Source organism: Cyprinodon variegatus, unplaced genomic scaffold (assembly GCF_000732505.1).
Source record: "Cyprinodon variegatus isolate N-32 unplaced genomic scaffold, C_variegatus-1.0 Scaffold633, whole genome shotgun sequence".
NCBI lineage: Eukaryota > Metazoa > Chordata > Actinopteri > Cyprinodontiformes > Cyprinodontidae > Cyprinodon > Cyprinodon variegatus.
The window spans coordinates 407,545-421,141 of record NW_015151086.1 but is presented as its reverse complement, the minus strand read 5'-3'; the positions used below and the strand labels follow the sequence as shown (position 1 = coordinate 421,141).

At 37.6% G+C, this 13,597-nt stretch overlaps 1 protein-coding gene across 1 annotated transcript in view; it reads right to left on the bottom strand.

The window, feature by feature from the left end:
* The window catches only part of gabra2 (gamma-aminobutyric acid (GABA) A receptor, alpha 2), a 35,652-nt gene that overhangs the window by 9,276 nt on the left and 12,779 nt on the right, over nt 1-13,597 (bottom strand). The window contains exon 5 of the mRNA XM_015393270.1: nt 3,765-3,985. Coding sequence (XP_015248756.1) covers nt 3,765-3,985 — 221 coding nt within the window. The remainder of the gene's footprint in view (nt 1-3,764; nt 3,986-13,597) is intronic.

The window sequence follows — 13,597 nt, the reverse complement described above, 5'->3', positions numbered from 1 at the left end:
GTATGGTATGGTATGGTATGGTATGGTATGGTATGGTATGGTATGGTATGGTATGGTATGGTATGGTATGGTATGGTATGGTATGGTATGGTATGCCAAGAAAGAAGACTAGGCATAAGTCCAAAATAGTTTGATTTTTAAAGGTGTCATCACCCATAAATTTCATTTTACAATCTGCATGTTGGTGTGGAGCCTCAGTTAAAACCTGCTGGATAATTCAGAGTGTATAGGTGGATTGTTTTCTTTTGTGTGTCACGGGGGAAGCTGTCAAGAGCACTCTCTTTAAAGAGTGCAATTTTGAGCCTCCTTCCTTAATTTACATAATTTCTGGAAGGGTGCTTAAGCCACACTTGCTATCACCACTACCATTTTTATTCCACGGAAAAGGGTTGAATCCAAAAATCATGTTGCTGCCTGTGTAACTTTTTACCTAATGTAAACAATTGGAAAAGCGATAGTAAACAAACGAAGGCAAACAGCTGATGTTGCTAACACTACACCAACAACAGATGAGTCACATTTTCATGCCTACCTCCAAATGAGCTCTATTTAAATTATTTTTATCCCAAAACTCCATTAAAATTAATGTGAAGACAGTTTCAGAAGGATTGAATGTATAAATCCCAGTTGATGACTATTTAAACAATATATTGTCATGGTGGAGCCCCTGACATGTCTGAGCCTTTTGTGTTAGGATCTCTGTGGTTTTGCTGTTTTTCTGGTGTGAGATTCCTTTGACACAGGGGAACCTCTGTTAGAGGCTGAGCCGACCCGTGTTGCCGCACACTTCAGAAGATTTCTTGATGAAGATGACTAGCGTGTATATCAGAAGGCCAAGGATCATCTTTCTTTTTGCCAGGTGATTATCGCTGACGATATTCCAGCTCTCTCATTCCATATCTCTCAAGTAAGCAAATCAATCAGTCATCACTTGTCATCAACCAAGTCTGCTTTCTCCCCTTAGACCAGCCAGGAAGTTCAACTGACTTCCTGCAGTTCTCTGCTTCCATATTCTTGTAGCTTCATAAAGATAATGTTAAAACTCACTGGTTTTCCATTCCATTTTATTCTGGATGTGGGTCAAAAAAAGGTCAATTTTTAGATAGATATCAGTACTTGGACTGAAAGCAAAGCAGGTAGAATCCACCTAAAGTGTAGATAGAAGAGTATAGTCCTTAAATTATCCCCATATGACTTACAAAAAAACCTCAGATATGCTGCCACCTTTAAGGTCAGTAGATGCCTTTGGCAAACAGATGCTGTCTGTCTGAGCCAGCAACCCATACTTAGGTTTCTGTCTGCTAGATCATTGGGTAAGATCCTGCATTTAAATATCCTTTTTATATTCAAATCTGTGGTTCAGGAAAACATTCTTAATAAAATTTAAGCTTCCCTTGTTTTAATTAAAATTCTATATGAATTACAAAAATCCTAAAAATAGTCCTTTCTTTCACAGGTCTGCAACCACAACGAATCCAACCTCAGATACAAGACAGATGATACAGATGATGGATGCCTTCATTTATCTAAAAAATACACCTGTCACGGTCTTGTTTCTGTTAAGTTTTCTTTTGACTATTCATTTTTACTTTGCTCCATGTTTTATAGTTTTATGGTTTAATTCCTATTTTGTTGTGTTTTCTGGATATATTTGAGTTCTTAGGTTTTTCTTTGTTGCCCTCTTGAGTTGGTTTAATTTTCCCTAGCTCCTTTCTAGAAACCTCTGTTTACACCTGCTCCCAATCAGCTCGTTAGTCCTGCCTTTGTTCAGTCAGCCATAAATACTCTCCCTGTGCAGTTCCTCATGCTTGTTTTCCCTGATGTCTCCATTGTTCTGGTTTGTTTTACATTTTCATTTTGAATTTTTGGATTCCTGCCTCATTTTTATTGTGAACATTCAATTAAATCTTTAAGAAACTCATCTCTACCTACCTGCCTCTGCATTTGGGTCCACAAAACCTCAACCTAACTGTGACAACACCAGTGTAAAAAATCTGATAAAAAGCTAATTCCACGCTTGTTGCTGGCATAGGAAAGAGAACATGCTACTGATAAAACAGTGAATATCTGATAATCATGTAAACACCTCTATAAAATCATGAATTAGGATGTTAGAAAATGCCGGAACGGAAAAATATCAACAACTTCAAAATCCATTATCTTCATAATAAATCTTAGATAAGTTAATGGGCTATTTTCAAACTATGAATTCTATAAATATAATTGCTATTCACACATGAAAAAGATATAAACAGCTGCCAGACTACTAAGGACAAGGCAAATTTTCTTACACGCTTGACCACCCAAGCCACATAAACTGTGTTTGGTGCATTTTTGTTTTGAAAAATCTTGTTCAGTATTCACTGAATTTTCTCACAATTCAAAAAATAGGGAAAACTGTACTAAAGTTGGAGTGTTGTTACTTCATAACATTATTTTTCATAACATTTTGTGGGAGACGGAGTGTAAGCACAAAACCCACAAATTCACACAAACAACATGAAAACGCTGAAACGATTCCACTCTGGGGCTCCAACCTAAGATCTTCTTGCTGCAATGCAACAGCACTACCAACGGCTCCACTATGCAGGCAGTTCATTGTAATATCACTCAAGTAAAAGTGAAAATGACGTTGCAGTTTAAAAACTTCTTAAAGTCCTGTTCTTTTAAGTTTACATAAATAAATTCTGAGTAAATGTAACTAGTTAAAACACTGGTAAATGGGTCATGAAGGGGACCAAAAATGGTCATGAAGGGGAAAGTAAAAAATGACTAACGTTATGGCTTTTGAAATGTTTGAAAGAGAAAATCTCTGATGGAAAATGTGCCAAAATGCTTGCAAAGTAGCAAATAAGTGAACATATTCAGAAATGGTTTTCTTTGGAAAGATTATACTGTTCTTTATACTACAGTACTTCAGTCAAATGCCAAGTCCTGTTACAAGACAATGATCATCAGTCCAGCAGTAATTTTGTAACAGAATGGCAAAAAAAAAAAAAAAACAAGGCACTGAAATACTCCAGTCAAATACTGATTTACATGTAGTGATATCATGCAATTTATTATCACTACAGTCGCAGCGATTCAAAATGGCCCTTCCCAGTCAAACGCCAGCCAAATGGAAGCCTACTTCCCTTGCAACTCTCAGCGTAATCCCCTCCAACTTCCAGCCACTGGAGTAACCCCTCCTTCTCCTGGGCGTGCATATTTCTTTTCTCTGATCCCACCCCTTGACTGAATTACAGGATCTGACAAGGAGAAGGTGCTTCTCTTTAGAGCTTAATGTCCAAAAATCATGACAGAAAGAATATTTTAGTACAAAGATTGAAGTTTAAAAAGGAATTGTTGGGGACCAGCCAAGGACCCATCAAGGAAAGTGTAGACATTTTGAATGGCTACTATTGTAGGTACAAAATAAAGAAAATTAACAAATTCAAAAGAAAAATGATCTTACCCAAACCTATACCAATCCATATGCCTCAAACAACCTTGCAAATCTTTACAACAATTTTAAAATAAAATAAAGATATTTTTATAAAACTGCATTTCATTTCTGACAATAGATACTTCTTAAAAACTGTTTTTTAGAACATTTAATGCATTAAAAAAGAAAAATAACACAAAGAACAGACATAAGCCTTATGGATTAAGGGGCTGAAATCGATTAAGTAGTAGCTCAACACCAACGCTAAAAAAAACCACTATAGTAAACTCCTTCTTGAAACCACACCCATACATTTAAAATTACAAGCAAAGTCCGCTACCTCATGGTGTAAAGAAGCGTTCCGTTCTCCATGATCCTCAGAAGCTTGTTGGGCATGGTCATGTTGTGTGCCACAGACTTTTTGCCATTATGAAAGAAGGTGTCAGGGGTCCAAATCTTACTGGCCATCAAGTTGTTGAGCGGAAGGGTGTTCATTGGTCCATGAAACTTCAGCCTCTCGTCTAACCAGCTCTGACGGAAGAAGACATCCACTGTGTATTCCTGAAAGAAGAGCAGAGCAGAAAATCACATTTTACTGAGGCATATTTTCTAAAGGAATGACAGAAAAACACTTGGATCATGAAACATTTGAAAAAAAATTAATAATCTAAAGCTAAACGTAAAATGGCAAGAAACCTTAAAAATGTGCTAGATCCCCTTCAATTTGATATTTTAGGATTTTTTTTTGAATTTTTGAGTTTTCCCAAAATTTCGCAACAGTAGTTTGAAATGTTCTATACATTTATGAAGTCATGGAGTAGATATTTTGAGGGCACTTAATAAAACAGTATTGATATTTTGTTCATAAATAATACAAATAAAATAATTAGAAACATATTGTATACAGCTCCAGCAGAAGGATTTGACTAAATGAATAAAGTATTAACTCTTTATTTCCTTATATTAGCTAGGGTTAGAATGCAGCAGCATAAAGAATATGGAAGACCATCTAAGTGTTTAGTCTAAGAGTTTCATTATAGTTCAGGTGTTTACTGGACTGCAAAAACCTTCTACATATGGATGGTTCACATGATTCTAGAAAGTTCCTTAAAATTAAAAGAAGCAACAGATTTTGATCAATAATGTCCTTCCTGACCAGTTTTGCTGTCAGACTGAGCTTTTTGTGAGATCACAGCTTGACATAGAATGACACCTGGGTGTCTCCAGCTACATCTGTCAGTGTCTGATCCAGCTGTTGCCGGAGGCGAGTGCCATCCCAGGTTAACATCAACACCAAGGAAATCGTCTCCTTCGTCTGAGAGGAAGCTTCTCCACTTTGCTCTGTTTCCTCTTATTACTCCAAAGCAGGAAGTAACTTTTTTTTCCAAAAGAAGACTCCCTTTAGCTTACAGCAGTCAGCTTTGGAGACTAAATCCTATTTAAAGTGGAAATGAAACAGTTAACAGAAAAAACTAAATTCATGAGATTGTGTCTTACTATCATCAATACGTATATTACAAACGTGGAAAATATAAATGTAAAAGAAAAAAATGAAGCATTTTTTTATAATTTGTTTGCAAGGACGCTACCGTGTTGCTGTACTTAAAGCGGTGATGTCACAGGGTTGGTTGACGCTTCACTTGGCAGTTAAATAAATTGATAAAACCAGCTATACATCACAACCATACAGTAAAACAATTAAGACATTTGGTATGATGGAAGAAAAAGCTGCTTTGGAGCCCATTTTGGGAGTGACTTGAGCCGTAGTAAGGAGAGAAGAGGTACTGTAGTTTTGGAGAATGGGTTCTGACTATCCCTGCTACCTGGCAAAGCACCGGTTGTGGAGATGATCTAAACCAGAGGGCTTTTGAGTCTGGTAGGTAACAGTCCATGGTACAGCCAGCTAAAGCCTGAAGCTGTTCTGAGTCTTTTTAATTTCACTGCTCATAAGCTGGGCTTTACTGACCGGGAAACAATGCTTCTTTTTTTCACATTTGTAATATAAGTATTGATAATAGTAAGACACAATCTCATGAATTAAATTACTTTGGTTAACTTTTTTATTTCCACTTCAAACTTACCAACAACTCTTTCTGAAAATGAAGCTGAAAAGAAAGTTCAATCTGGTTCAGTCTTCCATATCAAGAGGAGCGTACGTTGATACCCACTTATTGCTCCCACTACTTTTACAAATGTTACACATCAGATTCCTTAAATGTTTTTAAATTCTGTAAATAAGCCACATAAACCCAAGTTGTTCACCTGTGCATAAGTGAGCTCACATTCCCCAGAAATGTAAATCCGCCTATTATCGCCCTTGTGATGCCACACAATGCTTGACTTCCCATGCTGTCAGATTTGTTCATTTATGGAAATATCTTATTCAAGAAAAAAAAAAAGCTTTTCACTACTTTGCGCATCATCAGTGCCTCCTACTACTCAGCATCATCAGCACACTTACCACTCTGTGCAACATCAACGCATTTCACCAATCAGCGCATCCTTAGCAATTCCCTTCCTACTGTAATTTCCTTCCTACTTTGGCACTTCTTCAGTGCATTTTCTTCCAACTGAGGGCCCTAACTGCGCTCATCCCACTCAACGTATCATCAGTGCATTTCACCACTCAGTGCATCAGAAGTTCATTTCACCACCCAGTGCTCCATCTGCGCATCTCTGCAAGAGTCACTAGACATTCTTTTGGGGCTCGCTCTAATCATCCCTTCAGGTAAGTCTCCTCCATAGCCACGCCCTCCTTTATTTACACTAATTTCTTTCCCTTCCCTCCCTGGCTTGGGGGTCCAGTCTTCTAGCTCGGCCCTAGCACTCTTTTTGGGGGGGGAAGACTGCTCTTATCCTCTTCCTAGGTTACACACCTGAAGGAATGTCAATTCTCTGCATCAAAGCCTTCCGCCGGGGCCCGAGCACCAAAAATCTTTTTCCATTTAGGTCAATATCTGTATATCTGCTTCTCTTTCCTTGAAATCCAGTCGGCCTTGACATATGGTCACTCACACTGTGCCTGGTTCCACTGGAGGTTTCTTCCTGTCTATGCATGCATGTTCGGTGTGATGGATTGCAGAGTCAATGAGTCCATGCAATGAGCTCTTACTGGGTTACCTTCATAAATAAATTGAATCGAATACAATTTTAGTAATTGCAGCTTTTCTCTGGATGAGTCTCTCGAGGATGAAAATTGTTTCGTTTTTATAAAGATGTTTATGTGTGTGTCTTTGTACGTATGTAATGATGTGATGTAATTTTGATGCCTATCTTGGCCAGGTCTCCCTTGCAAAAGAGATTTTTAATCTCAATGGGTATTACCTGGTTAGATAAAGGATAAATAAATAAATGTTGGTTTTAAAATATTGGCTATGAAGTTTTCTTTCATGATCTTAAATTCGTAGTTTTGTACTTTGTGTGTGGCACTGCATTTTTTAAACAGCACTTGCAAATATAATTTTTAGGGAATGAAGTATATAGATACAATATGACCCACCTGATAAGATATCCATCTATTATCATCAGATAAATAGAGATATTCCTCTTAATATTGTACAAACCATTGAAATACTGACTGTGTCTTTTTCACCGATGACTCCAATTGTGCACTGAGATAATAGAATGTCCAGAGAATGTATAGCTCCCTACTTTTCAACTTGTACTACAAATATTCCTTTAACATACATTCCTGTCAATTCCAAAATGCTTTTTGCCAAGAAAATGCAGCAATTTCCTGGTTAGCTTTGTAAAGCAGCTCTGCATGCATCCTTTTAAAGGAGCTCAAATAAATCAGTAAAGACAAACATCCAAAAACAGTCATGCAGAAATATCAGCAGGGGGGGCATCCATGCAGAAGGATGTGTATCAGAGCAGAGCTATCAGAGACACTGAGAGGAAATACACACTGTGTTGGACAGCAATTATCCGCTGCAATTTTGATAGAGACATGAGCATGTATTAAATATGAGACACATTCTCTTCTTCCTTTGAAGGTGCGGTCTCAATCACAGCCACTTCCATCTCTGTGCTCTGTGTCACTTAAATATTTGAGGAGAGCCAGGTGGGTTCAGTGAATCGGCTCAGATTGTAGTGGAGGCAAAATGGAAGGCTTTTAAGACAGGAAGGAGGTTTTTTGTGGATTTGATGTGGAGAAATGCAGCTGTAAAAGAAGGGTCTCCCTGACTTGAAGCTGTTGATTGACTATTAACCTGTAACAGGAACCCCAAATAATGTGTTTAGAATTAAAACCCAACAAGCTATTTAAATTCACTGTTAGAATCTTACTCTCTCCTTCTGTCTTCACCGAACAATTAAATTTCACTCTGCTGCATTTCATTCAGAATCAGAACTGGCATTAATTGAGAACAAAGTGGAACCAAAGCTGATTTTTTTTTTTGCTTTTGTTCTCAAACCTGGCAATTAATAAATTTAAAGGAAAAACTAAAATTTATTTTTGTTTTCTTTTGCTTTTATTTCTAAATATGTTCATAATTTTTACTGAAGATTAATGCATGGTTGGATTTGTGTAAATAAGTATGGCATCAATATGGGTACTCTGTTACGCTTTCATTAGATTAACAACCTGAGAGAAAGTTACAGGCCTCCAGATGGTAAATGATAACGACCATTCATATATTAATAAGTGACTGATCAGTAGCTCTGTATCAAAGCCGGATGATGGAGGTGGATGCTCAGATATCATTTTAATAACACGCTCTAACCTTTGCCATGTATTCCTCCGCTGATTGGATTGGCTGGGTTTCCAATGGCAACTGGACTGGCACTATGGACAGCTACACCCTCTGTCTGTCTTTCAGTGAGGCAGATTTTATCTGACTGTGTATAATCACATCCAAACTGTCAGAAAGATTGCCATTAGATTTGGATTATTGGGATCAAAGCAAGATTTCTAGACAAACAACAGCTGTGTTTGGATAGCTACTCATTAGAGCTTCACCCAAATCACAATAAAAAAATGTTCACTGTTTAATTTTTCCATGGTAATCTTTTTTGGTTTTAAAAGATACAGCAAGCAATGACAAAAGTCAAAATCTGTGGGAAAAGGATACAATCCCCAATATCGGTCTCTGACAATTTCATGTATTTAGTTAATAAGGTTTGTTTCACAAAAAATAAATAATATGGTTAAGCATTCTGTAAAATTCAGTTTTGGGGGAAGAATTGCGGTTGCACATAACACACGAACACAATTAAAATCATCTTTAGGTGTCACACATTTATCTTTTTTTGTAAAAGACTAATGCAGGAAAGATGTTACTGCAGAACAAACAGCTAAAGTTTAATCTAAGAATGAAAAATCCAAAATGTCCTGCAAAATAAAAGAAATTCCAAAGGCTTCTAAGGACTTACTTACTTATTCTTTTAAGTAAGTTGAGTTTATTTATAGCCCCATTTACACTACCCTCTGAAAACCAATCTGTGCCGAGTTTGGTTCCTTATGAGCCTTTACACATGATGCTAGCGCAGTTTCTGGCCTCCTAGTGACGATCTATGGTACTATGGCTCTCTAGAAGGAATCAAGCAAATCAACATGGCAGCCCCATTAACATTCAGGAAGTTTGATTATAATTGTGATATTTCGTTGTTTGCGGAGAGCCAGTCGAAGAAGGCAGCCTTTGGGGAATTTACATAACATAGTCGGATTTTTGGAAGTGGATACGGCAAACAGTAGTCTAATCAGGGCTTACAGACGCAGGAATCAACAACAGACGATGAGGTTCATCACATGGCTAAGCAGAATCATCACTCATGTGGCAAGGTGGGGAAGCTGGTATTTTTATGAATATCTGAAATTTCATGGTTAAGGAGTCTGACTGTAAAGAGATGAAACGTTCTGCTCAAGCGCTCTTTGTTATCTGAGAACTGAGCCAGAACTAAAGTTCAGTGTGGTTTGGTTGTGTCTGGCACTGTCCAGTTCAGTTTACATGTCATTTACACTCAACAGTTATCTCGGATTCCATGCTCAGACTGCTCTCGGCATGGTTTCAAAAGGTTAGTGTAAATGTGTACATGACTCTCGCACCCTTTCGAAAACACAACTTCAGACGGATGTACAACACAAATCACTTTTAAGTTATACAAGATCAGGGCGGTATGACCTAGTTCATGTAACAGTATAAATCCCAGTACCCCATGCTACTTTTTAGAGCATTTATTTTGCACAAATAATAATAACCGAAAACAGCATTTTGTGCTGTAAAATAGTGTAGATACACAGAAACAACATAAGTAATACAGTATATTTGTATATTGCAAATTAGTTTAACAACAAAACAAGGACATCAGTCAATTAATCAATGATATAAAATAAATTGGATGTTATAATCTTTACTTCAAATAAGAGAATTGGCAAAAAATGATAAAAAGGTACTGTAAATCATTATAATGCAAAAGTTAAAAAAAACACTACATTATCCTCATCTTTAACACTAAAAGAACCCAATTGTGAAATTCACTGATCAGGCATTTGTTTCGTATTTTAGAAATGTCACTAAAATGTCACTACTTACTATTTTGTAAGCAGAAAAAAGTCTATCTGGTTTCATTTCATAAAGGAAAAGACGACATATTGGCCCTAAACTCTGAATTAGCAGTTAGCAATAAATACGAGGGAAAATAAAAAACTTGAAACTTGAAAAATTCCGCTAATTTTTGTTTAAAAAAAAAAAAAAAAAAAGTGTAGCTGCTAGTTCTTGAAGCAGCGAAGCCACACTTCATTGCACCCACTGCTGTTGAGGCGGGTGCAAGGAAGTAACCAACAATAGGACTGTAAAGGGCAATCTCTACCATAGGCTACATTTATATTTTTTCTACCATCTCTCACATATAGTATACCCTGCATATACCCAATTTTATGTATATTACAAAAACAAATATAAAAAAAGCACAATATATTCAGGACATTAATTAAAGTGCCACAATACAGTTTTCAGATAGGATCTTAAGACCGGTTCAGCAAAGCAAATTTGAAGGGGCAAGCCTGGCCATTTAGGACTAAACTAGTTCAGAATAAGTACTTTAAAATTAATTCTAAAATCCACTGAGAGCCAGGGAAATTATATATTCAGGCTAATATTATAGTGTTCAGCAGAATGAGCAAAAAGCCTTGCAGCTCCATTCGGTATAGCTTGCAGGCTGAGCTGTCCAGACCAGTAAAAGGGCATCATCTAATTGAGAGACAGACAATTTGAAAAGAGTCAGAGCTCTGTAAACTACACAACCAGAATCTGAACTGGGTTTTAACTACTTTTTCCAGTTATTTAATGACAAATGGCAGTTTTGAAAAAGGACATTAGGCAGGAGTCAACAGTGCCATTTTAAAGTAGAATGGAACATGACCTTGGCTCAGGGAGTTTTTCATTTTTTACGTACAAGAATGATTTAACACTTCATAACGCCGATGATGTTAATACAGACACAAAAACGAGGGAATGTTATAAATATTGATAATAGACATTAAAAAAAAAATCATTAAGTGATGCAGAGACATAGCAGATCCGAAACTAAAATGAATGCAGTACAAGAGTACCATGTTTTATATAATCCCAAAGTTTAGCTCTAAGGAACTATTGAAAAGATTTTAAGAACAAAGCAAACTTGCTTTGATCCCCATTTAGCCCAGTCCATAATGATAATGTAGTCCTGACTTATTAGGTTTAGTGTTATTATACTGGCCCAAACCATATCAAAAGGTCAAAATGTGTGATGTAAAAAGTTTCAGGGATGTTCAAATACCAAGTTTATTATTATTACACTTATTATTATTCATAGCCAATACAAAGTATATCAAACCTTTTGTTGGACAACAAATAGGAAATCTTAATTTAATCTAGCATCTTTTTTTTTATATTACTTTAAGGTTTTCCTTAGGTATTATCTTGTGATCAGTCTAAGATACAAAAGGCTAGAGCTGCTAACTGCATACAGGAGATCACTTATACCCAGGTAAGCACACAGTGAGAAGTAAAGGGAACAGAGAGAAGAGAAAGTTCTCCCTTTTGGCAGATTTAATCAGGGGGGTAATTGTTTGTTTGAGGGGGCATTGCCTCCTCTTGCCCTTGCATATAGACAACAATAAGTCAGCATACCAGAACCTTTTATATGATTTCTGGATATGTCTTATTGAAAAAAAGACATAATCCACCAGAAGCAGCTGTGAAGATGCTGTTTCCGGATAATTCATACTAGAGCCTATTATCTCTGAGATTACATCAGAGTAAATCAGATAATAATTGACAGTTTAAAAAATATATATTTTTCTGAGTTTCTGGACTGATTCCCTCTTGACATTGTTTTGTTAGATTCTGGTAAAACATAATTAAGCTTTTTTATATTTTGTCCAGGGTAAAAAAAAAAGAACATGCAATTACATGCAGCATTTAAAACTCCAGGAATTTTAATTCAATATTGCTATTATTAATAAATAATTTGTTAGTTTGAAACGGTTGAGGCCCAAAGTCGCAGAAGGACCAAGGAAGACACACGATGACCACATATGCAGTCAAGAAAGCCAGATTTTAATTAAAAAGCAAAAACTCAAGAACCAGAAGTAGAACAGCAGAGAATCCAGAAAAAGGAACGTCAAATGAAGCGAAATACTACATGAAATGAGGTGAATACAATCAACATAGACAAAGACAAAGGTTTGTAGCACACAAAAACTGCTTAGGGAATTTTTTGACCGCTTACAGCTTTCTTAAGTTTTTTTCTTTTCATATAATTTAATCCTAAAACATTTAAGTTGTCCGAATCAACATGTCCCCTTGTGAAAAAGTGATTTCCAATAAAGGTATGACAATGGTATAGGAACTGCTGTCAGGCATTTACAATACCTCTGGTCATGATATTAATTTTGGACTTGAGAATCAATGTTCATTGTTAATATGACGCAGATGTTTGCCTGCTGTTTAACTCTCCAGCTTCTGCAGCCCTGCCCCAGTCCGCAAACTTCCATGACTCTCCCACAGGACATGCAATCCTGCCTCCCATGTTCTTTGAGGAGAAAATACCAAACTCACAGGATTTCTTCCTCTTTTGATTTTGGACCAACCCACATCGAAGAGGCACAATCATTAAAAAGTCACATGGCAAGGCCCTGTATCTGCAGACTGTCCAAAGTCTAATTGGACCTGATAGCAAACTTCAGAACCCAAATGCAGCAAAATATACAGTTTGCAGCATTTCTCACTGCATTTCAGATTCTTGAGGAGGCTGGAGGTGTTAAGCTCCTCAGAACAAATAACTTCCCTGCTGTGAGCTTCCATGCTAAGCTGCTAATATCGGAGAAACCAGGCTTTTCCAAAGCAGAAATCAGTAGAGGTAGATGTCTGCAGGTATAGGGACAGATTTTCCAGTGAAATAATCTGACTTTCCAATGATTTTTTAACATTTAATATGTTTATTGCTGTGTAAAACAAGCAAACAGGTTGAGCTGAAATGGTACACCATGCTAAAACAAACTTTATTTCACTAATGGTTTAAACACTAATATAATTTTAACATTCAATTGTATTACATTACCAAGTTATGACCAGAGAGTCTTTTAAGAGGGAGACGTGTCCGCGCTGCTGACCTGCACTGTTCGGACCAAGACTTGAACTGTCAGGACCAAGACCTGCACTGTCAGGACCCAGACCTGCATTGTCCGGACCCAAACCTGCACTGTCAGGACCAAGACCTGCACTGTCAGGACNACCTGCACTGTCAGGACCAAGACCTGCACTGTCAGGACCCAGGCCTGCACTGTCAGGACCCAGACCTGAACTGTCAGGCCCCAGACCTGCATTGTCAGGACCCAGACCTGAACTGTCAGGCCCCAGACCTGCATTGTCCGGACCCAAACCTGCTCTGTCAGGACCCAGACCTGCACTGACAGGACCCAGACCTGCACTGTCAGGACCAAGACCTGCACTGTCAGGACCCAGACCTGCACTGTCAGGACCCAGACCTGAACTGTCAGGCCCCAGACCTGCATTGTCAGGACCCAGACCTGCACTGTCAGGACCCAGACCTGCACTGTCAGGCCCCAGACCTGCATTGTCCAGACCCAAACCTGCACTGTCAGGACCCAGACCTGCACTGTCAGGACTCTTCGTTTCAGACCTGCACATGGGGTTTCCTGTTTTACTAATTGCAACATTATCTGTCTCT